This window comes from Elgaria multicarinata, chromosome 3 (genome assembly GCF_023053635.1).
Source record: "Elgaria multicarinata webbii isolate HBS135686 ecotype San Diego chromosome 3, rElgMul1.1.pri, whole genome shotgun sequence".
Classification (NCBI taxonomy): Eukaryota; Metazoa; Chordata; class Lepidosauria; order Squamata; family Anguidae; genus Elgaria; species Elgaria multicarinata.
The window spans coordinates 108276463-108292848 of record NC_086173.1 but is presented as its reverse complement, the minus strand read 5'-3'; the positions used below and the strand labels follow the sequence as shown (position 1 = coordinate 108292848).

At 40.5% G+C, this 16386-nt stretch overlaps 1 protein-coding gene across 1 annotated transcript in view; it reads right to left on the bottom strand.

Moving 5' to 3' along the window:
• The window catches only part of ATG7 (autophagy related 7), a 132097-nt gene that overhangs the window by 51049 nt on the left and 64662 nt on the right, over positions 1-16386 (bottom strand). The window contains exon 17 of the mRNA XM_063121215.1: positions 9544-9666. Within this exon, the coding sequence (XP_062977285.1) occupies positions 9544-9666 (123 nt within the window). The remainder of the gene's footprint in view (positions 1-9543; positions 9667-16386) is intronic.

Sequence of the window (16386 nt, the reverse complement as noted above, 5' to 3'; positions counted from 1 at the left end):
TGACCTGAGAGGAAGGGAGGAAATGCAATTAACAGCATTGCATGGTGGTTTGAGACTATACAAAGGATTTTAGATTCCCCATATCCATTGTTTGTTTATTCCAAAAGGGCCAATTTCCTGGGAATGAACCCACAACATACATAATGCCTTCGGGGAATTTTAAATAACTTTTGAAAACAGTTTGTTAATTCTAAAGTACAAGCTATGAAGTTAGTCTTCCGTCTTCAAGTGTATAAAAATGAAACACAATGCGCCAAAATTCTACATGTCAAAAGAGGGTGCTTTCACCACGAATCATTGTAATAAGGACAGAGGTAGGTTCTGTACCTTGCTTGATAAAAAAAAACTGTTCAGCATGGGTTGTTTTTTTTTAGTTCGATGCAGAACCAGTGAAATGTAAGAATAACATGAAGAAATAAAGTTCTTCTTATCCAAACAGTAATGCAATTTATTTTTACTTTAAAAAGTTGAGGTGGAAGTGATTAGTAGGAATGTCTAACACAAGAATAAAACTTAAAGAGAGGTGAATAAGCACACACATGCCGGGCAGCATATGCTTCATGACTCACACTAGGGTCTTATACGGGGCTATGTGCACAGGCTGGAAAAAGCCGCAAAGAGTTTCCTTTCACTTCTTCCTCCCTGCAATCACCTATCTATATGCCCCTCAAATCTGCTCCAGAGGGTCCCCCAACCTCCCAAAGCAAATTGGGGGGCACATGAGGGCTGCAGAGAGGAAGGGCAATTCAATCTCTTTTGCTTGTAGATACTCTTGCATACAACCACTGGTTTTTAAGTGATCTGGATAGTCAACAAAACAAACAAAATTAATAATAAAGGAGAAGAAGAGAGGCAATAGCTGAGTAGTAAAGCACATTTTTTTGCAGGAGAAAGGTCCCAAATTCAATCTACTGATCTCCATGAAGGGCTGGGGAAAACTCCATCCTTAAAGATGACTTTTTAAGAACATTTTAATTACTAATATTTATATTTATATACTTTTGACCACAGTGTGCATTTAATCTGCACAGCAATTTCTTTGAGAGTTCATAGCTGTGTCCACTCAATGGAATGGCATCCTCCACCAGAGTGGATTCCCCGCCCCCCGCTGCACCCTCAAGAAAAGAAACAATAGGACAGTTCTGTTGTGCGAGTGGCAGCCTGCTCACACAACATTTGATGTCATCCCATGTTAGAGTAAACTATGCGAGAATGGTTCCATTTGAAGATGGTATATGGAACCTTTAGCTGAAAAATGGAATATACACGGACAGAGCATGCAGGCTTCCTTTTAGCTGAGCACTAATTTTAGCAGAAAGGCAGAATAGGAATAAATAAACTTTGAGCAACGGCTTGATTTTATATTTTCAAAAATGGGGGATCAACCATTGTTTACTACTTTCTTGTTCCTAGAAGTTTTAGGGGTAACCATCACCTCATCTGATGGAACTTGATTTGAATGTTAGCGAATCCTACTTCCCCATTTCATCTTAAGATTTTGACCATGATGCAGACATCATAACTTCAACAATTAACATCCACCACCTCCTCACCATTGACTATGCTGACTAGTGCTGATGGGAGTTGCAGTCCAACAGTATCTAGGGGGCTACACGTTCCACATCCCTGACTTAATGGGATAGGAGGGTACAGGCTGAGACAGATAATAGTCTCTCTCTCTCTTTTTTCCGGAGAGGTTGAAGATGGTTTGAAAGAAGGATCACTATTCAAGGAATGAACACGTCTCACTTTTAGATAGGTTACAAGATTGATTGAAAGACCTGCAAAATTTAGTAGCAGACAGGTAACTGTGGAACAAAACTCCATGTCAAATTGTGCCTCTCTCTAGCTTCTTTCACTCTTTTAAAGCTTTATTGGGCATCTCCAGTTTAACAGGGATCTTTCAGAAAAGAGGCAATAGTGCAACATGTTGGAACCTAAAGAACAAGATACCGGGCTGAGAAAGGCAAATGTGATGCCAAAGGCTGGCTCCTATTGGAGAGGAAGGTGTGGCAGTAGGAATTCTGCACATTGGGAACTATAACAATTGATGCAGCTGTCTTTTTTTTTTTTTACTTTTACAGCTATTTTTTAAAAAATCCCTTTTGTTGCTGTTGAATAATCAGAAGCATCTCTCTGAGTTTTGGGACTAGAACCAGTTGTCTCTATGATATACTAGCAAGCCATTCTATATTAGCAACAGAAATACAATATCTGGGATAGTGCAAAGACACCAGAAATTTATTTTAGTCCAGATATTTATGTAAAGCACAATTATAACATTGCAAAATGTGGTAGGCCAGAATTAGATCTACATGCATTATGTAATACACATTATGTAATATTGGCTGAAAAGATGCATAAAATTTTGAATCCTATTTTTTGAACACACTGGAGCTCAAGTGCTGGACTATATCATTTTCCAAACTGCAACACTATTAAATTTTTTTTTTTGCAAGGATTTGATTGCACAGTTCTGGGTCCAAAAAAAATGCAAGCGGAAAAGCGTGGAAGATGCTGAAAATTTTAATTGATTCACTGAGTTCTGAAATATTACAATAAATGCTTCTGGGTACGCTGCCAAATTAAAGCTTAGAAACAAATCTGTCCAAGAAGAATTATAATAGATTTGAGTTTGCCTTAATATAGAAAAGTAAATGAAATACTCTACTGCAAACTATGGATGGGAATACTTGAAACAATGTCACACAGAGGAGGGCCGGGATCTCTTCTTGATCATCCCAGAATGCAGGACATGGACTAATGGGCTCAAGTTACAGGAAGCCAGATTCCAGCTTTTCATCAGGAAAAAGTTCCTGACTGTTAGAGCAGTACGTCAATGGAACCGATTACCTAGGCAGGTTGTGGGCTCTCTCACACTAGAGGCATTCAAGAAGCAGCTGGACAACCATCTGTCAGGGATGCTTTAGGGTGGATTCCTGCACTGTTCGACTTGATGGCCTTATAAGCCCCTTCCAATTCTACTATTCTATAGTTCTATGAATTCATGCCAACGACATGCATGAGAAGAACAGGTGCCAACTGAGTAGGAGCCCCCTATGTCTCCCAAAAAGCCAATCTATAGGATTACACCAAAGCAATGCTGGGGACAGGATTACAATTTGTGGGAAAAATCTATGCATGGAAATGCCATCTACCAACGCGTAGGCATCTTTGGATCCAATCCACAGCTTTCAGTACAGCAACCTTCCCCCACCTGGTGTCTTACAGATGTTGCTGGACTGCAGCTCCCATAATTCCCAGCCAATATGGTCATTGGGAATTCTGGAACTGCAGTCCAACACATCTGGAGGGCACCAGGTTGGGCGAGGTTGCAGTAGAGCATTTCAAAAAACACTACTAAGGCAAACACAACTCAAAAGCTATTAGAAGTATCTTGGAGGGAATAAAATTGTTTCTTAGCTTTAACTTGGCAGAAAGGCCAGCATTTTGTATTGTAGTATTTCAGCACACAGTGAAACAATTAACACCTTCAACCCCTGAAAACAAATGAAAACCTTTGAATGACGAGAGGGAAGGGAAGGATATGAAAAACAGGAAAAGAGTGTGAGAAGTCAGGACTTCCAAGTATGATGGAAAAACCATCACGAGGACATAGTTAATCTTCAAATCCTGCATCTGTTGTAAAAGATTAAATAAAATAACCAAATTTCAGAATTTGGCACCTGAAATTTAAGCAGCCTTTGACAGCTATTATATCATGTAAGGGCTTAAAGCTGGGGGAGGAGGAGAAGCTGTCTCAATTTCCCCCCTAATGAAGACCTGAGATTAGAAACAAATTGGTCATTGACTTTGACTTTTGTTGCCACCGACATTCTACATTATTCCATAAAAAAGAGTCTCTTCAAGCCTCAACTGATCAAGTAATCTTATCTATACTAAAAGGATCTATTCTAAAAGGATCCAGTACTGGATACTAGGGCTGTAAGCCTCAGAACACTTTCCAGAAAGTAAGTCCAACTGACTACCATGGAATTGACTTCTAAGTAGACATGCAGAGGACAGTTCTGCAAAAATCACAAGACAACATAAATTTCTTGGGGAGAATAGTCTTAGGAAAGAAATCAGCATCATTGTTTTTTAACGGGGGTATATTATTCATCATGCTAAGTATTTTGTACTTGATGGGACGTGCTGAAGATATGGGGTGTGCTGATTTATTTGCACAGTACTTTCAACATGCAAACAATGTTACAGCCTGCTTAAAAACTCAGATTGTATCATTCATACTGATTTTTTTTTAATTAGGTGGTCTTAGCATACTATCTAGAGACTATTTAAAATGCATCCTCTCTGGGGCTCGCTATAAAACCTAGGCATATATTGAGCATAACTCATCAACCAGATCTGCTCAGGTCAGAATTTGTGGGAATGGAAACCAAAACTGGGAGCAAGTAGAAGCAGTTCTCAAAGTGAACAGTCTTCAGCAGAAACAAGTCCTCTGGGGATCATGTAGGAGTTTCCCTCAACAACTATTGCATTATAAAGCCATGAGGTTTGATGAAGCTAAAATTCAAGTCCCAAGCCATTAAAAAAAAGATATTCCACAGGAATTAAAATGAAATTAAAACCAGATGTGAGAATACACATTCCCCGCACTTTCAAAACTCACTACCATTTCTTTAAAAACCAATATAAAACTTGCGACATTTTTACTTGATCAGTGAGTAAATGCTATTTCAAAGAATTGCAGTAAGCCAAATAAAATTCTTTAGAAAATCTTACTGAGGAAAAGGGCAAGAAGAGCTTAAGAATGGACTAGCTTGGTTCGACCAAGGTCTATGTAGTCCAGAATTCTGTTTCCAACACCGGCCAACCAGATCCTTCTGCCTGTTAATAAGCAGGGCTGAGAGTTTGGCCACAGCATCTGGTATTCCAAAAATGCAAGTGAGACCTGCGAGGTATCCTCTCCCCCTAGCAGGAGGCTACATGTTCAACGTTCTGTGCCGACTGCCCAGTCCTAGCTCCACAGTTTCCTGGGCCCTTGGGCAATTCACCTTCAATAGGCTCCCTTCCTCACTGAACCTACTACTTCTCGCCACCATTGTCACCAGCTGCTATTGTTCCTCATCTGCTTCCTCATCTTTGCTACCACTTGCTTGCTTGACAGGCAAAGAGCTAGTGAGCCAGTAGGCAGCGGCACCTACTGCTCCTCCTTCTCACTACCACTGTTGTCTGGGGCAGAGTGAGAGGCAGGGGAACAAGCAGGTTGTCATGGTGAAGAGGAGGAGCAACTCCAAGGGGCTCCCATCAGTGGGCTCCTGCTGGGGCGTCGATCCTTGGCAGGTGCCCAACCATACCGACCCTTGATGCCAGCATGTCTGTTTTAGAGAGGGAGTATTGCCCTCTTACCTGCCTTTTTATGGTGAGGTGGTGGTTGTTTGGGGACTTCTGCAATGTGTTGTGCTCCCCAAGCTTCCTTACGGACCGCCATGCATCACCCTTGCAGGCTTTAAAGAAGGCCTTAAAAATGTTTTATTTTACCATGGCCTTCTCATAATGAGTACTGTTTTGCTGCTATTGCCCTTATTCTTGAGGATTTTGTTAGCTTTTATTGTTTCAACTACTATTTTACTGGGTATTTTTAATGCTTTTAATTTTTTTAACAGTTTTTATGTATTTTATTTTTGTAAGCCATCTTGGGAGGGCTTCTGCCTTGAAAGGCAGCCAAGAAATGTTAATAATAATAATAATAATAATAATAATAATAATAATAATATAATAATAATAATAATCCCTTTTGTTTGTCTGTGGCCCCATTTCTTGTGTCACTCACTATCCACTGGAGAGCCAGTGTGTGTAGCAGTTGGACTGGCACTCAGGAGATCTAGGTTCTAGTCCCCATTCAGCCATAAAACTCCCTGGGTGACTTTGGGCCAGTCACTGGATCTCAGCCTAACCTACCTCAAAGGGTTGTTATTAGGATAAAATGGAGAGAAGGACTATGTCAGCTGCCTTGGGTTCCTTGCAAGAGGAAAATGGGGCGGGGGAGATAAATGTAATAAAAAATAAAATAAGCAAAATAAATTCACAATTAGACAGATACCGAGCACAAAAGACAGAAAAAGGATGTTATCTTCTTATATGGGGGCAACACTACATCTGGAGTTTTGAGGAGGGTTTAATTATCAGATGATAGAAATGCTGATAGTCTCTGCCCCAGTTCTAAGGTTAGGATGCCATGTTAAGTGCGGTACTGAAAATGACTGTTTTGTCAGGTAAAGTAGACTCATAGGATACCCAGAAGTCATTGCATTCATAGTTTTTTGTTTGTAGTTAGGTGTGTGTAATTTCACCCAGAGTGTTGTCCTAGTCATCAGTGAAACTGATTGCAGCAGTGTGTGCAGACACAGCTGAAAAGCATCTCCAGACATCCAGAGTAACAAGCTGGTTTACACTTTGAAGCAGACACATCTCTTTTCAGAGGGAAGGTAATACTTCTTATACAACAAACGTCGCAGCTAAAGAGCCAAGAAGTTACTGAGTCATAAGGCAGTGTGCGTGTGTGCGGGGGGCGGGGGGAGTGCGGTCACCCTCATTTTGAGGAGAAAAAATTGCACTGTAATAACGGTTCTTTGGTCATAACTTCAAACCAATTTCCTGTAACAAAAACATCAAACTTCAACATTCATCCCCAATGAAAAGAGCTTTACAAAAATCAGACCAAAAAACCTGAAGTTTAGATTGGTCAGTACCAAGGCCACATACGATGTCTAAGAATAGAACTGCAAGACACTTGGTAACAGCTACATAGGGTGGATGTTGGCACCTGGCATCTCTGGGCAGCTGCTGATGCCTGCCCTGGGCCTCTCTTGGGGAAAAAAAGATTCTGGTCTGGCACTCTGTGTAGCACCAGGTGGCTGAGGTACTGGAGAAGCAATGCTTGCATGGGAACTGTAAAGAAATGCTGTAAAGCAGCCCTCCCCAGCTTGGTGCCCTCCTGGTATTATGAACTTCAACCCCCATCAGCCCCAGCCAGCATAGCCAATTATCAGGAATGCTGGGAGTTGTAGTCCAAAACATCTGTAGGGACAAGGCTATGGAAGGCTGCTGCAAAGGATACACTAATCACATTTATCTCCAAACCGAGACCAATGCATTTCGCCACCTCAAGGGAAGTCCCCAGCTGGCCAGCCACTCTGGCCTTCCTGCCTTGTGTCCCTTTTTCAGTAGCAGGGCTCCCGCAAGGCGTCAGCCCAACTACCACGAGACCCCACAAGTACAAGCCCTTGCAGCCACGATAAAGAGAAGCAGGGGCACACCCAACAGGTTGCCACAGTGGGAGAGTGGCAAGTGGGGCTCTCTGCAGAGCACCCGCTGGAGGCGGCAGGAAGAAGGCAACAAACCCTCCTTGCAGGGGGAGAATGGCACAATTTGCTGCCCTTCCCGCTCTGCTGGCTGATGCAGGCACATGAGCCCATGTAATGGTAGGGCTGGCCCAGTTTATATCCTACTTTTCCTCCTGGCAGCTCAGTGCAGAGACTATGCATGTATAAAAGCCTTTGATGAAGCAGACCAAGGAAACCACCTTCCTCCACTGTATACCTCCAGCATCACAGGCTCCCTTTCAAGATCACTGCTGTCAGCCACTGATAAATTAATCCTCCATTACATTATCTAAGCCTTTTTGGATTTTTCCACATTGGCTTTAAAAACATGCACCAAATTATTGCTATATTGATTTAAGATCCCATATGGTATTATATGGCTTGACGTCTGATACATCCATCGTCATTACTTTAAAGAATCTATTAGAGCGTAACCATTTCTCGCTAAGAAAACCTGCCAAGCATCTTCCAACTGAAAACAACAACAACCAGCCATACTATTTATATTTGTTACAATAAAACAAACATTTTCAACCTACCCACAAGAATATCAGCACAATGCTTCTATATTAGGATGCAAGACAAAGTTGTACTGATGTTTAATGGGGGCGGGGGAAACAGGTTGGATGCAAAAGATGCCCATCTGCACGCATAATGTGTATTCCTCTCAATGAAGGGCTGATTTTCACCTTGTGCTAGCACACTAAATGAAACTAAATCCAATGATGCTCCTCTGTTGGTAGCACATGGGGATTGCTATAAAGCCTATTACAGGGACCCAGAAGTATTTTGGGGGAAATGAAGTTGATGGATGGGGATGGAGCCTAGGCAGCAGGCATTTGGGTTTGCAGCATGCCTACCCAGCTAAATATTCCCTTCTTGGAAGGTTTGCAGCGAGGAGGCTAGATAGAACGACCAGACCAACAGGCAAGGGAGCAGAGAAGCACACAGGGTGGCAAGGAGAGGCGGAGAAAGGGGGCAACTGAAAACATCAGGACACTGACTATGACATGAATCTCTCTTGTACATGCATACATGTTGCTAGATTACAGTCACTGAGGTTGAATGCAGTGCTTCAGTTTTAATGTGGAAGCTATTCATGTGTTCTCTTATATCAGTCTTCCCCAATCTGATGCCTTCAAGATGTTTTGGACTACCACTCCCATCAGCCCCAGCTAGCACAACTAATAGTCAAGGATTATGAGAGTTGTAGTCCGGAACATCTGGAGGGCAGATGGGGCAGGAGGGCAGGTTGGGATAGCTTCTCTATATGGTTGCAGTAAGGTAAGTCAATGAGGTAGTCTACAAACAGCGCATACTAGCACAGTAGTCTTTTATACAACAATGCTTAATAACACTGCCGTAGAAAAATACATTTGACCCATGAATGATCCAAGCCGGCCAGCAAAGTCATATGATTAAATATAAGGATAATAAAAGTAAGATGAGACCTTGATTTTGTAAAGACGCCCTCAGTTGCTACTTATATCTCACACCTGGCCTGCAGGTGTGCGCATGCACATACATGCACACAGAGCTTTTGAGTTATGGTAAATAAAGCACTCATTTTCCCCATTGAAATTAGCCTATTAAAAGATAACGAGGTATCCGTCTTGTATCTTTAAATCTCTGCAATACGCTATGCACACCGATGGCACAAGATAAAAAGATGTGTAATAGTAACACTACTATGTGTGCTTTTATAGCTTTACCAACTGCATCAGCTCCGGGCTGTATTTTTTTGACCAGCGTCTGTTTTAGGTAAAATAGAGTAATAAAACATTCCCAACTATTAAGTATAATATAAAATATTAATCTAACTTGTCCATTTGGGGCAATTAGGGAAGAAAATAACTCTTGCCAAAAATGTCTCCAAAACCTAAAATGCAGCAATATAGTGCCTTGTAATTCAATTTGATTCAGTGTAGCAATCACTCAAATATTAGCTAACAATTAAAATACAATGTGTTGACTATAATACTAAAGGCAGCAGGAAAATCATTTAAATTTCTTGTACACAAGCAGGACCTGGTTTGCTATTTAGTTTCAAAAGCCATAGCCATCGCAATACATCTAGAGAGTTTAGTACTAATCTCTAACACCACACACCAGTACCGCCCACCTATACCTGAGTTAATGAAGCTGTACAGTAGTACCGTCATTTGTTTAGCCTTTAGTGTTTAAAGCACCTTACCTCAGCAGCTTGGGTCTCCTGATGCAACAGAGTCAGACCTGTGAGATCTTCTAAGAAGGAATGCGAGGAATTAAAAACCTTTGCTAGGAAATTAAAGCCTTCTCTCTCATACTGGTCAAGGACCTGCAAAAACCAAAAACCAAGAGGGAATTGTGTTATTTCATTTTCATTATTCCAGAATCAGATCTATAAAATAGACTGTACCACAGAATAAACAGTGCAGCTGTTAATTTTTTTACAAAATAATGACAGCCTCCTAACTTAATATTATGTACAGTATTTTTGCCTATGCTAAAAGGGAATAATGAATGTCATTTTATACTATCTAAAATGTATCCCAATACTCATGTTTTCAGGGGCAGACACATAATAAATTAACTGCTAATACAGAGTTAATCACATCCACTTGTGAAATCCAGCAGTGTCTCCTGCCACCAATGGAATTTATTTTCCCAGACTGCAGCTGTATATAACAAGCATTATCTCAGTTAATCTCTGAATGAAGCCATTCCAATGAGTGACTCATTAGGTTATAGGATATTTTACTTCAGTTTAAGCAAAACACATTTCTGCTCTTGGCCTGTGTATACTTAAGCTTCAATACATTCAGATTCAGTCCTTTTGTCTGTGGTTGTTCATTTAAATATAACAAGGGCCATGTATTATTCTTTGAAAAGTCACTCCCTTTGTTTGCACACCCCTTTAGGAGTAACTAACAGCTCAGCTAGGCCTTGCATTGCTAAAACCAGGGAACTATGTGGAATCTCACTGAACTGCAACCATTCACTGGCAAATATTCAGCAAAAGAGATCTTCCACATACACTCCTATGACATAATTCAGGCACACTGCCTAAGGAATGTGAATTGTTTTTAGCTAACAGTACTATATTGCCAATTATTCAAGGATCCCAAGTCAAACCTAATACCAGAGGTACATTTTGTAGGACAACTAGCTAGTCCAAATTAAACTTCCAAGTAACATGTTTGGTAAGGAGAAGAGTGAAGAGTCAGCAAAACACAAGGGACAAGTTTTGAGCTGCAAATAAAAACAGACATTTCCATCAAAACTCTCTATAGGAAATCTTCAAAGAAGGGGTAGAGGAAATCAATATTGACTGAAGGAAATGTAGCTGTGATCAGTTCTACAGCCGAAGCTATACAGATCTGGCCCTCTAAGTGACCTAGATGGGAGACTTGCCTGGGAACCACATGTAAACTGCTCTCAGTGTCTTAGATGAGGAAGAGGGAGCATTTAAAAAAATAGTAAAGTAAAACACTATTGTAGCAGAGGCATTGAGATGGCCCAGAGGGGCAAGAGCCAGTCTATACATGCTTCTTCCACTGTTTAGGTTAGTTGCTTCCTGAAACTACAGAAACATGCAAATACCTGCCTGATTGTTACACCCCTACCCAGTCAACAAGCCCATGCAGTCTACCTTTGAATTGAAAATCCAGAGCCCTGGTGGGGAAAATGGCCTAATTCTGAAGCATTCCTACCTCCTAGACAGGACAAGTTCAGATGCCACCTTCTGTCCCTAATTATACCTTTTGTTTTCAGATGCCACCTCCTTACGCTAATTATACCTTTTGATTGATTCAAATTTGGGGGCCCAGATTTGAATCAATCAAATTCCAGGAACCTCCCTGAGCTTTCTTTTCATTCTGCAGAGCAGCGGTGCAGAAACTTTCTCAGCCAGAAAGCTAAATTCCATTACAAAGAAGCTCTTGGGGGTCGCTTTCCAGGGGTGGGCAGGGCGGAAGGCAAAAGCAGTGGTGCCAAAAATAACAGCATATTTTAGCTTAAAGCTCTTAGTAAGAACATAAGAAGAGCCATGCCGGATCAGACCAAGGGTCCATCTAGTCCAACACTCTGTTCACACAGTGGCCAACCAGCTGTCAACCAGAAAACCAACAGAGTAGGACATGAGTGCAACAGCATCCTCCCACTCATGTTGCCCAGCAACTGGTGCACACAGGCTTACTGCCTCAGATACTGGAGGTAGCACATAACCATCAGGGCTAGTAGCCATTGATAGCCTTTGCTTCCAGGAATTTATCCAAACCCCTTTTAAAGCCATCCAAATTGGTGGCCCTCACTACATTTTGTGGTAGTGAATTCCATAATTTAACTATCCATAATTTAACTATGTACTTCTAGTAACTGAGCCTTAGAAGAGGCATTTTAACCTTTTAGAACTCAAGGGACCATAGGTGCAATAACCGACAGAGAAAAAGTCATGGGCTCCCACTATCTGAATTGTGCAGGGGTTCCTTTTGGTCTTTTATATGGGTTGCTACTAACAAAAGCACACACATTTAAAAATGTTTGAGACATGCATTTCAAGCATGCTTTTCTTAACACAATGTTAGTATACACTGCAAAGAAAACTAATTTGACTCTTGGAGAGTTAGGTATTCCAAGAAACTATTTAACAGCCTAACCAGATGTGCAATTTCTTGCAGCTGTCTTTTTATAACATGGTGCATCCAGATGTCTACTTAAAAATGTGGGACTGTGTTCAGCACTGTGACTGTAGCCCACTTCCCCAGTTGCCATGCTCATCAAATACGTTGTTATAACTTTGTTGGAGGAACAGCACAGAGTGTGTCACAATTTAGCCCAGGTTTTAGTTACAGATACACAAAAATCATAGACAATCCTGCATCTCAAACGCTAGCATGACTTTGAAAAATATTATATACAAATAAAGCAAGCACAAAAGACATGAACACAAAATTTAGCAACTTAGATTTGAAGACACAATATGCTAGCAGAACGAACTTCCACTTGTGCATGGTGAAGTGGGGGTGAGAAGCTGTCAGCCTCCTCCTACACTATAACCCCTCTACAGCTGCCCAAAAACTGCTGCAGAGGGTGGGAGATCCTCTGGAACCATGTGAGATGCAACACAGCAAACTACAGAATGTGGCTGGGTTCTCACAACATGCTAACTCACCCAGTGTGGGTTGTTGTTGAACTGTGGGTTATCACGTTGTCTGAACATAGCGTGTTTCCCACAGGGTTGCTTGTTAACCATGCAGTGTGGCTTGTTAACCACCCTGAATAACCCAACAACAATAAACCACACTGACTGGTTAACAAGCCACCCTGAGGAAAACATGCTGCATTCAGACAGCACGGTAACCCATGGTGGGTTAGTGTGTTGTGGGTAAAATTGGTAAAACACTCACCCACTTTCCCTTGCACAAATGGGTGCGCCATCTCACACAGAGGATCTTTAGGATATTTATCAAGAGCTTGAAGTCTGAAAGTTCTTTCAAATATTCAAACATGATGAGGAAAAAAGGGGAGGGTGGAATAATGTCAAACTTGGAGTTAGTTATTTTTTCCTTATGTTGAAGTAGTAATCCCTTAAAAGCTTAAATGGTTATGCTCAGGAGATCTCTGGTATTACTGTTGCCCCATTATGCTTCCGGGTTTACCCCCAGAGAAATGAATTTTTAGTCCTTGAGTTATGTTACTTTTCAGAGCCAGAGAACACTGGCACCTAGCCACACATAAATTCTCTCAGTTTCTAACAAGCGCAATTTCAAACATGATTCGAACCTTTCCAGCTCTTTCTGTCCCATCGGGCCTAGTATTCTACCTTCATTGGCTGAACTGTGCTTATAAACCGCCCTGCTTTATTTCACATATACACCTCTACATCTCTCTTTCTCCAACACCTTTGCTGTGTATGTGCTGAAGCGATTCATTTGCTTAGAGACATCCGTACACCTGGGCTGATGTTCATATATCCCAGAATGTTTGTTTTGGACATTTCTCTGGAAGTGGAGGATCTCATTTATTTAATTAAGCTATTTTTTTCCCTTCTGGGCATTTGACTTTTACCACAACATGAAACGCAGCTCTGGGTCAGAGAGGGACTCCCTGCTCCTCTTGGGAGTACAACCTCAAGACTCAACAGTTCCTTATTTCAGAGTCCCAGACAAGGCAGTTTACAATGGATTTTAACAGTTGCTTATAAACCTTTCAGCATTTGCTCTGAATAGTCTCCATAGCATCAGAGCAGGAGTGCACAGAAAATTTCAGGTTAGTGATCATCTCCAACTTGTGTATTGTACCTCATCCTATTCTCTTGTGATGATCAACAGCACCATGTACATTGATGGTGCTATATAAATAAATAATAAATAATAATAATAATAATAATAATAACCCACCCTGTCATAGCTATGCTTCATTGTACAGCAAGAAAAGATAAAAGAAAGCTGAATGTAGCTAGAAGAAAAATCTAGAATATGTTTAGAAATTCAGAAAACTGCGTAGTATGAACACAGCTCATCCAAAGCACTTGTGCACTTAAGATACGCCACCGCTTTTAGGGCCTGTTCATACATATAGACTAATCATTGATGGCTTGTATATGTGAATCAGCCACCTCGAATCAAAAAACACTGTGAAAACTTTACTATCACCTCAAAACACAGCACTTTTCAATGGACCCTGTTCAAACATACAGCTGCAAAACTTCAAGTGTTGAGCAATCAAAGGAGGCCTGTGGATATGTGAACCAGCATATGTGAACTATTAATATTACCACACCTTCCCATTAACCTAAAATTGAAAACATTTAGTACATTAAGACTAATAGATTAATAATATCACATAAACGAGAAGATAGCAAATATATTTTTCAAAAGCCAGTTGGAATGCAAATATCAACAACTTGGGAGGTCAAAGCCTGGAAAAAGATGGCATGTTCACATGCCGACAGAAGGTCTTGAGAGAAAGAGGGCAAAATAAACCTCCCTGCAAAGAGAATTCCAAAACCTGGGTGTGGCAACCAAGAAGGCCCTCTTCCACGTCCCCGCCAGGCACAACTTGGATGCTGATGGGATATGAAGAGCTTTCCCTGCAGATCATAATGATTAAGCAGGCCCTTTACAGTAACTACACAATACCCAAACCAAGCAGCTGCAACCAAAACAAGGAACCTCATACTTAGTCCTTCGTCTCTTTTCTGTAAGACTTAGAACAATTTCCCTCACGCCATGAGATTATGTGTACCCCTGCACCCACTCTGCTGCCGCCAATGATGGAATGTCTGATGGAAGCTTGATTGCCCAATCAAAACTTCTAACAAAGTGTTAATTACAATTATTAACGTGTAGCAAAATACCAAGATGCAAACTTCCAGCATGCTGTTAAGGAATAAGGTTAGCCTATTGTAGGGAATTTTATTGATAACCATTTACTTGAGAATTACTGGACATAGGTCACCTGGAAGTAGAGATACCTGTATACCTTATACCAATACTTCCAAGTTATACTTTTATATTGTTAGTTTTACTCTCCCTTGTGCCTGTTTGGTTCATTCCCTTCCCTTTCTTATTGTTTTATTATGATTTTATTAGAATGTAAGCTAGGGTGACCATATTTTGGAAACCAAAAAAGAGGACAACATTACCGACCCCCAAGGGGGCGTGTCCAGCACCAAGGGGGCATGCCCACCCAAACATAGCCTTGGTCACATGTCTGATTTTACAGCACACATTTAAGACAAATCTGTTCTACATAACATCTTAATGTTAAAATCACTGAAATAAAGAACAAGTGAGAGATTCAATGTCATTTTGATTTGTGGATGCCTTGCCTCTGCTGACCTCCAGATACCCGACTGCCCACCAAATCTGCAACAGGAAAGGTGCCCTGCTTGCCCAAGACTTCTTACCTAAAGACTGGAGATCCCCTTAATGCCAAGGGCTGAAACTGCTCAATGTGCAACACCCCAAAGAGGAGGTTTGACAATCTGAGTTTGAAGGATATGGCACCAGCAGTTTTAAAACACAATAATTTTAAAACTTTGAACTTTTAAAAAAATCCAAAAAAACAAAACAATGGATGAACAGATCTGATTCAAACTTGGCATGGCTAAATCTCTCCTTAAGACCTATCATGGTGCCAACTTTCTGCCCTTTATCTTTAAAAATGTCATTTTAAAAAAATAATTTTAAAACCTCAAATTTAAAAAACATCCTAAAACTCAATGGATGAACAGATCTGTTTCAAACCTGGCATAGCTAAAGTCCTTGTTAAGAGCAATCATGGTGACAAGTTTCATCTCTTTATCTTTAAAAATAACATTTAAAAAAAATTAAATCCTCAAATTTAAAAAAATTCCTAAAAATCAATGGATGAACAGATCTGTTTCAAATTTGGTATGGCTAAAGCTCTACCTAAAATCTATCATGGTGCCAGCTTTCAGCTCTTTATCTTTAAAAATGACGGTTTAAAAATAATAATTTTAAAACCTCAATTTTTAAAAAATTCCTAAAAAATCAATGGATGAACGGATCTGTTTCAAATTTGGTATGACTAAAGCCCTTCCTAAGAGCTACCAAGCTCGTGCCAAGTTTCATGTCTTTATCTTAAAAAATGATGGACTTATAAGCATTTTTGTTAAGTCCCATTAGAGCTGCTCTTTGGAAAATCCGGATTTCCCCTCCCCCTCCCGGATTTGTCATCAAAAACCCGGACAAATCCGGTCATATGGTCACCCTAATGTAAGCCTATGCAGCAGGGTCTTACTATGTTATTGTTTTACTATGCACAGCACCATGTACATTGATGGTGCTAAATAAATAAATAAATAATAATACCTCTAGAGATAAGTACCAGAATGGTTGTCTTCACACAAACTCAATTAAACTTGTATATTTTAAAATATTTATTAAACAATATTAAAAAAGTTAAACAAACACACAAACCTCCATTCAGCAAAGCAAATTAAAAACATACAAGTCTAGCAGTTTTCTGGAGAATAAGAACTTGTTAAGACAAACACAGACAAACACACTTCCCCGATGACAACACCGGT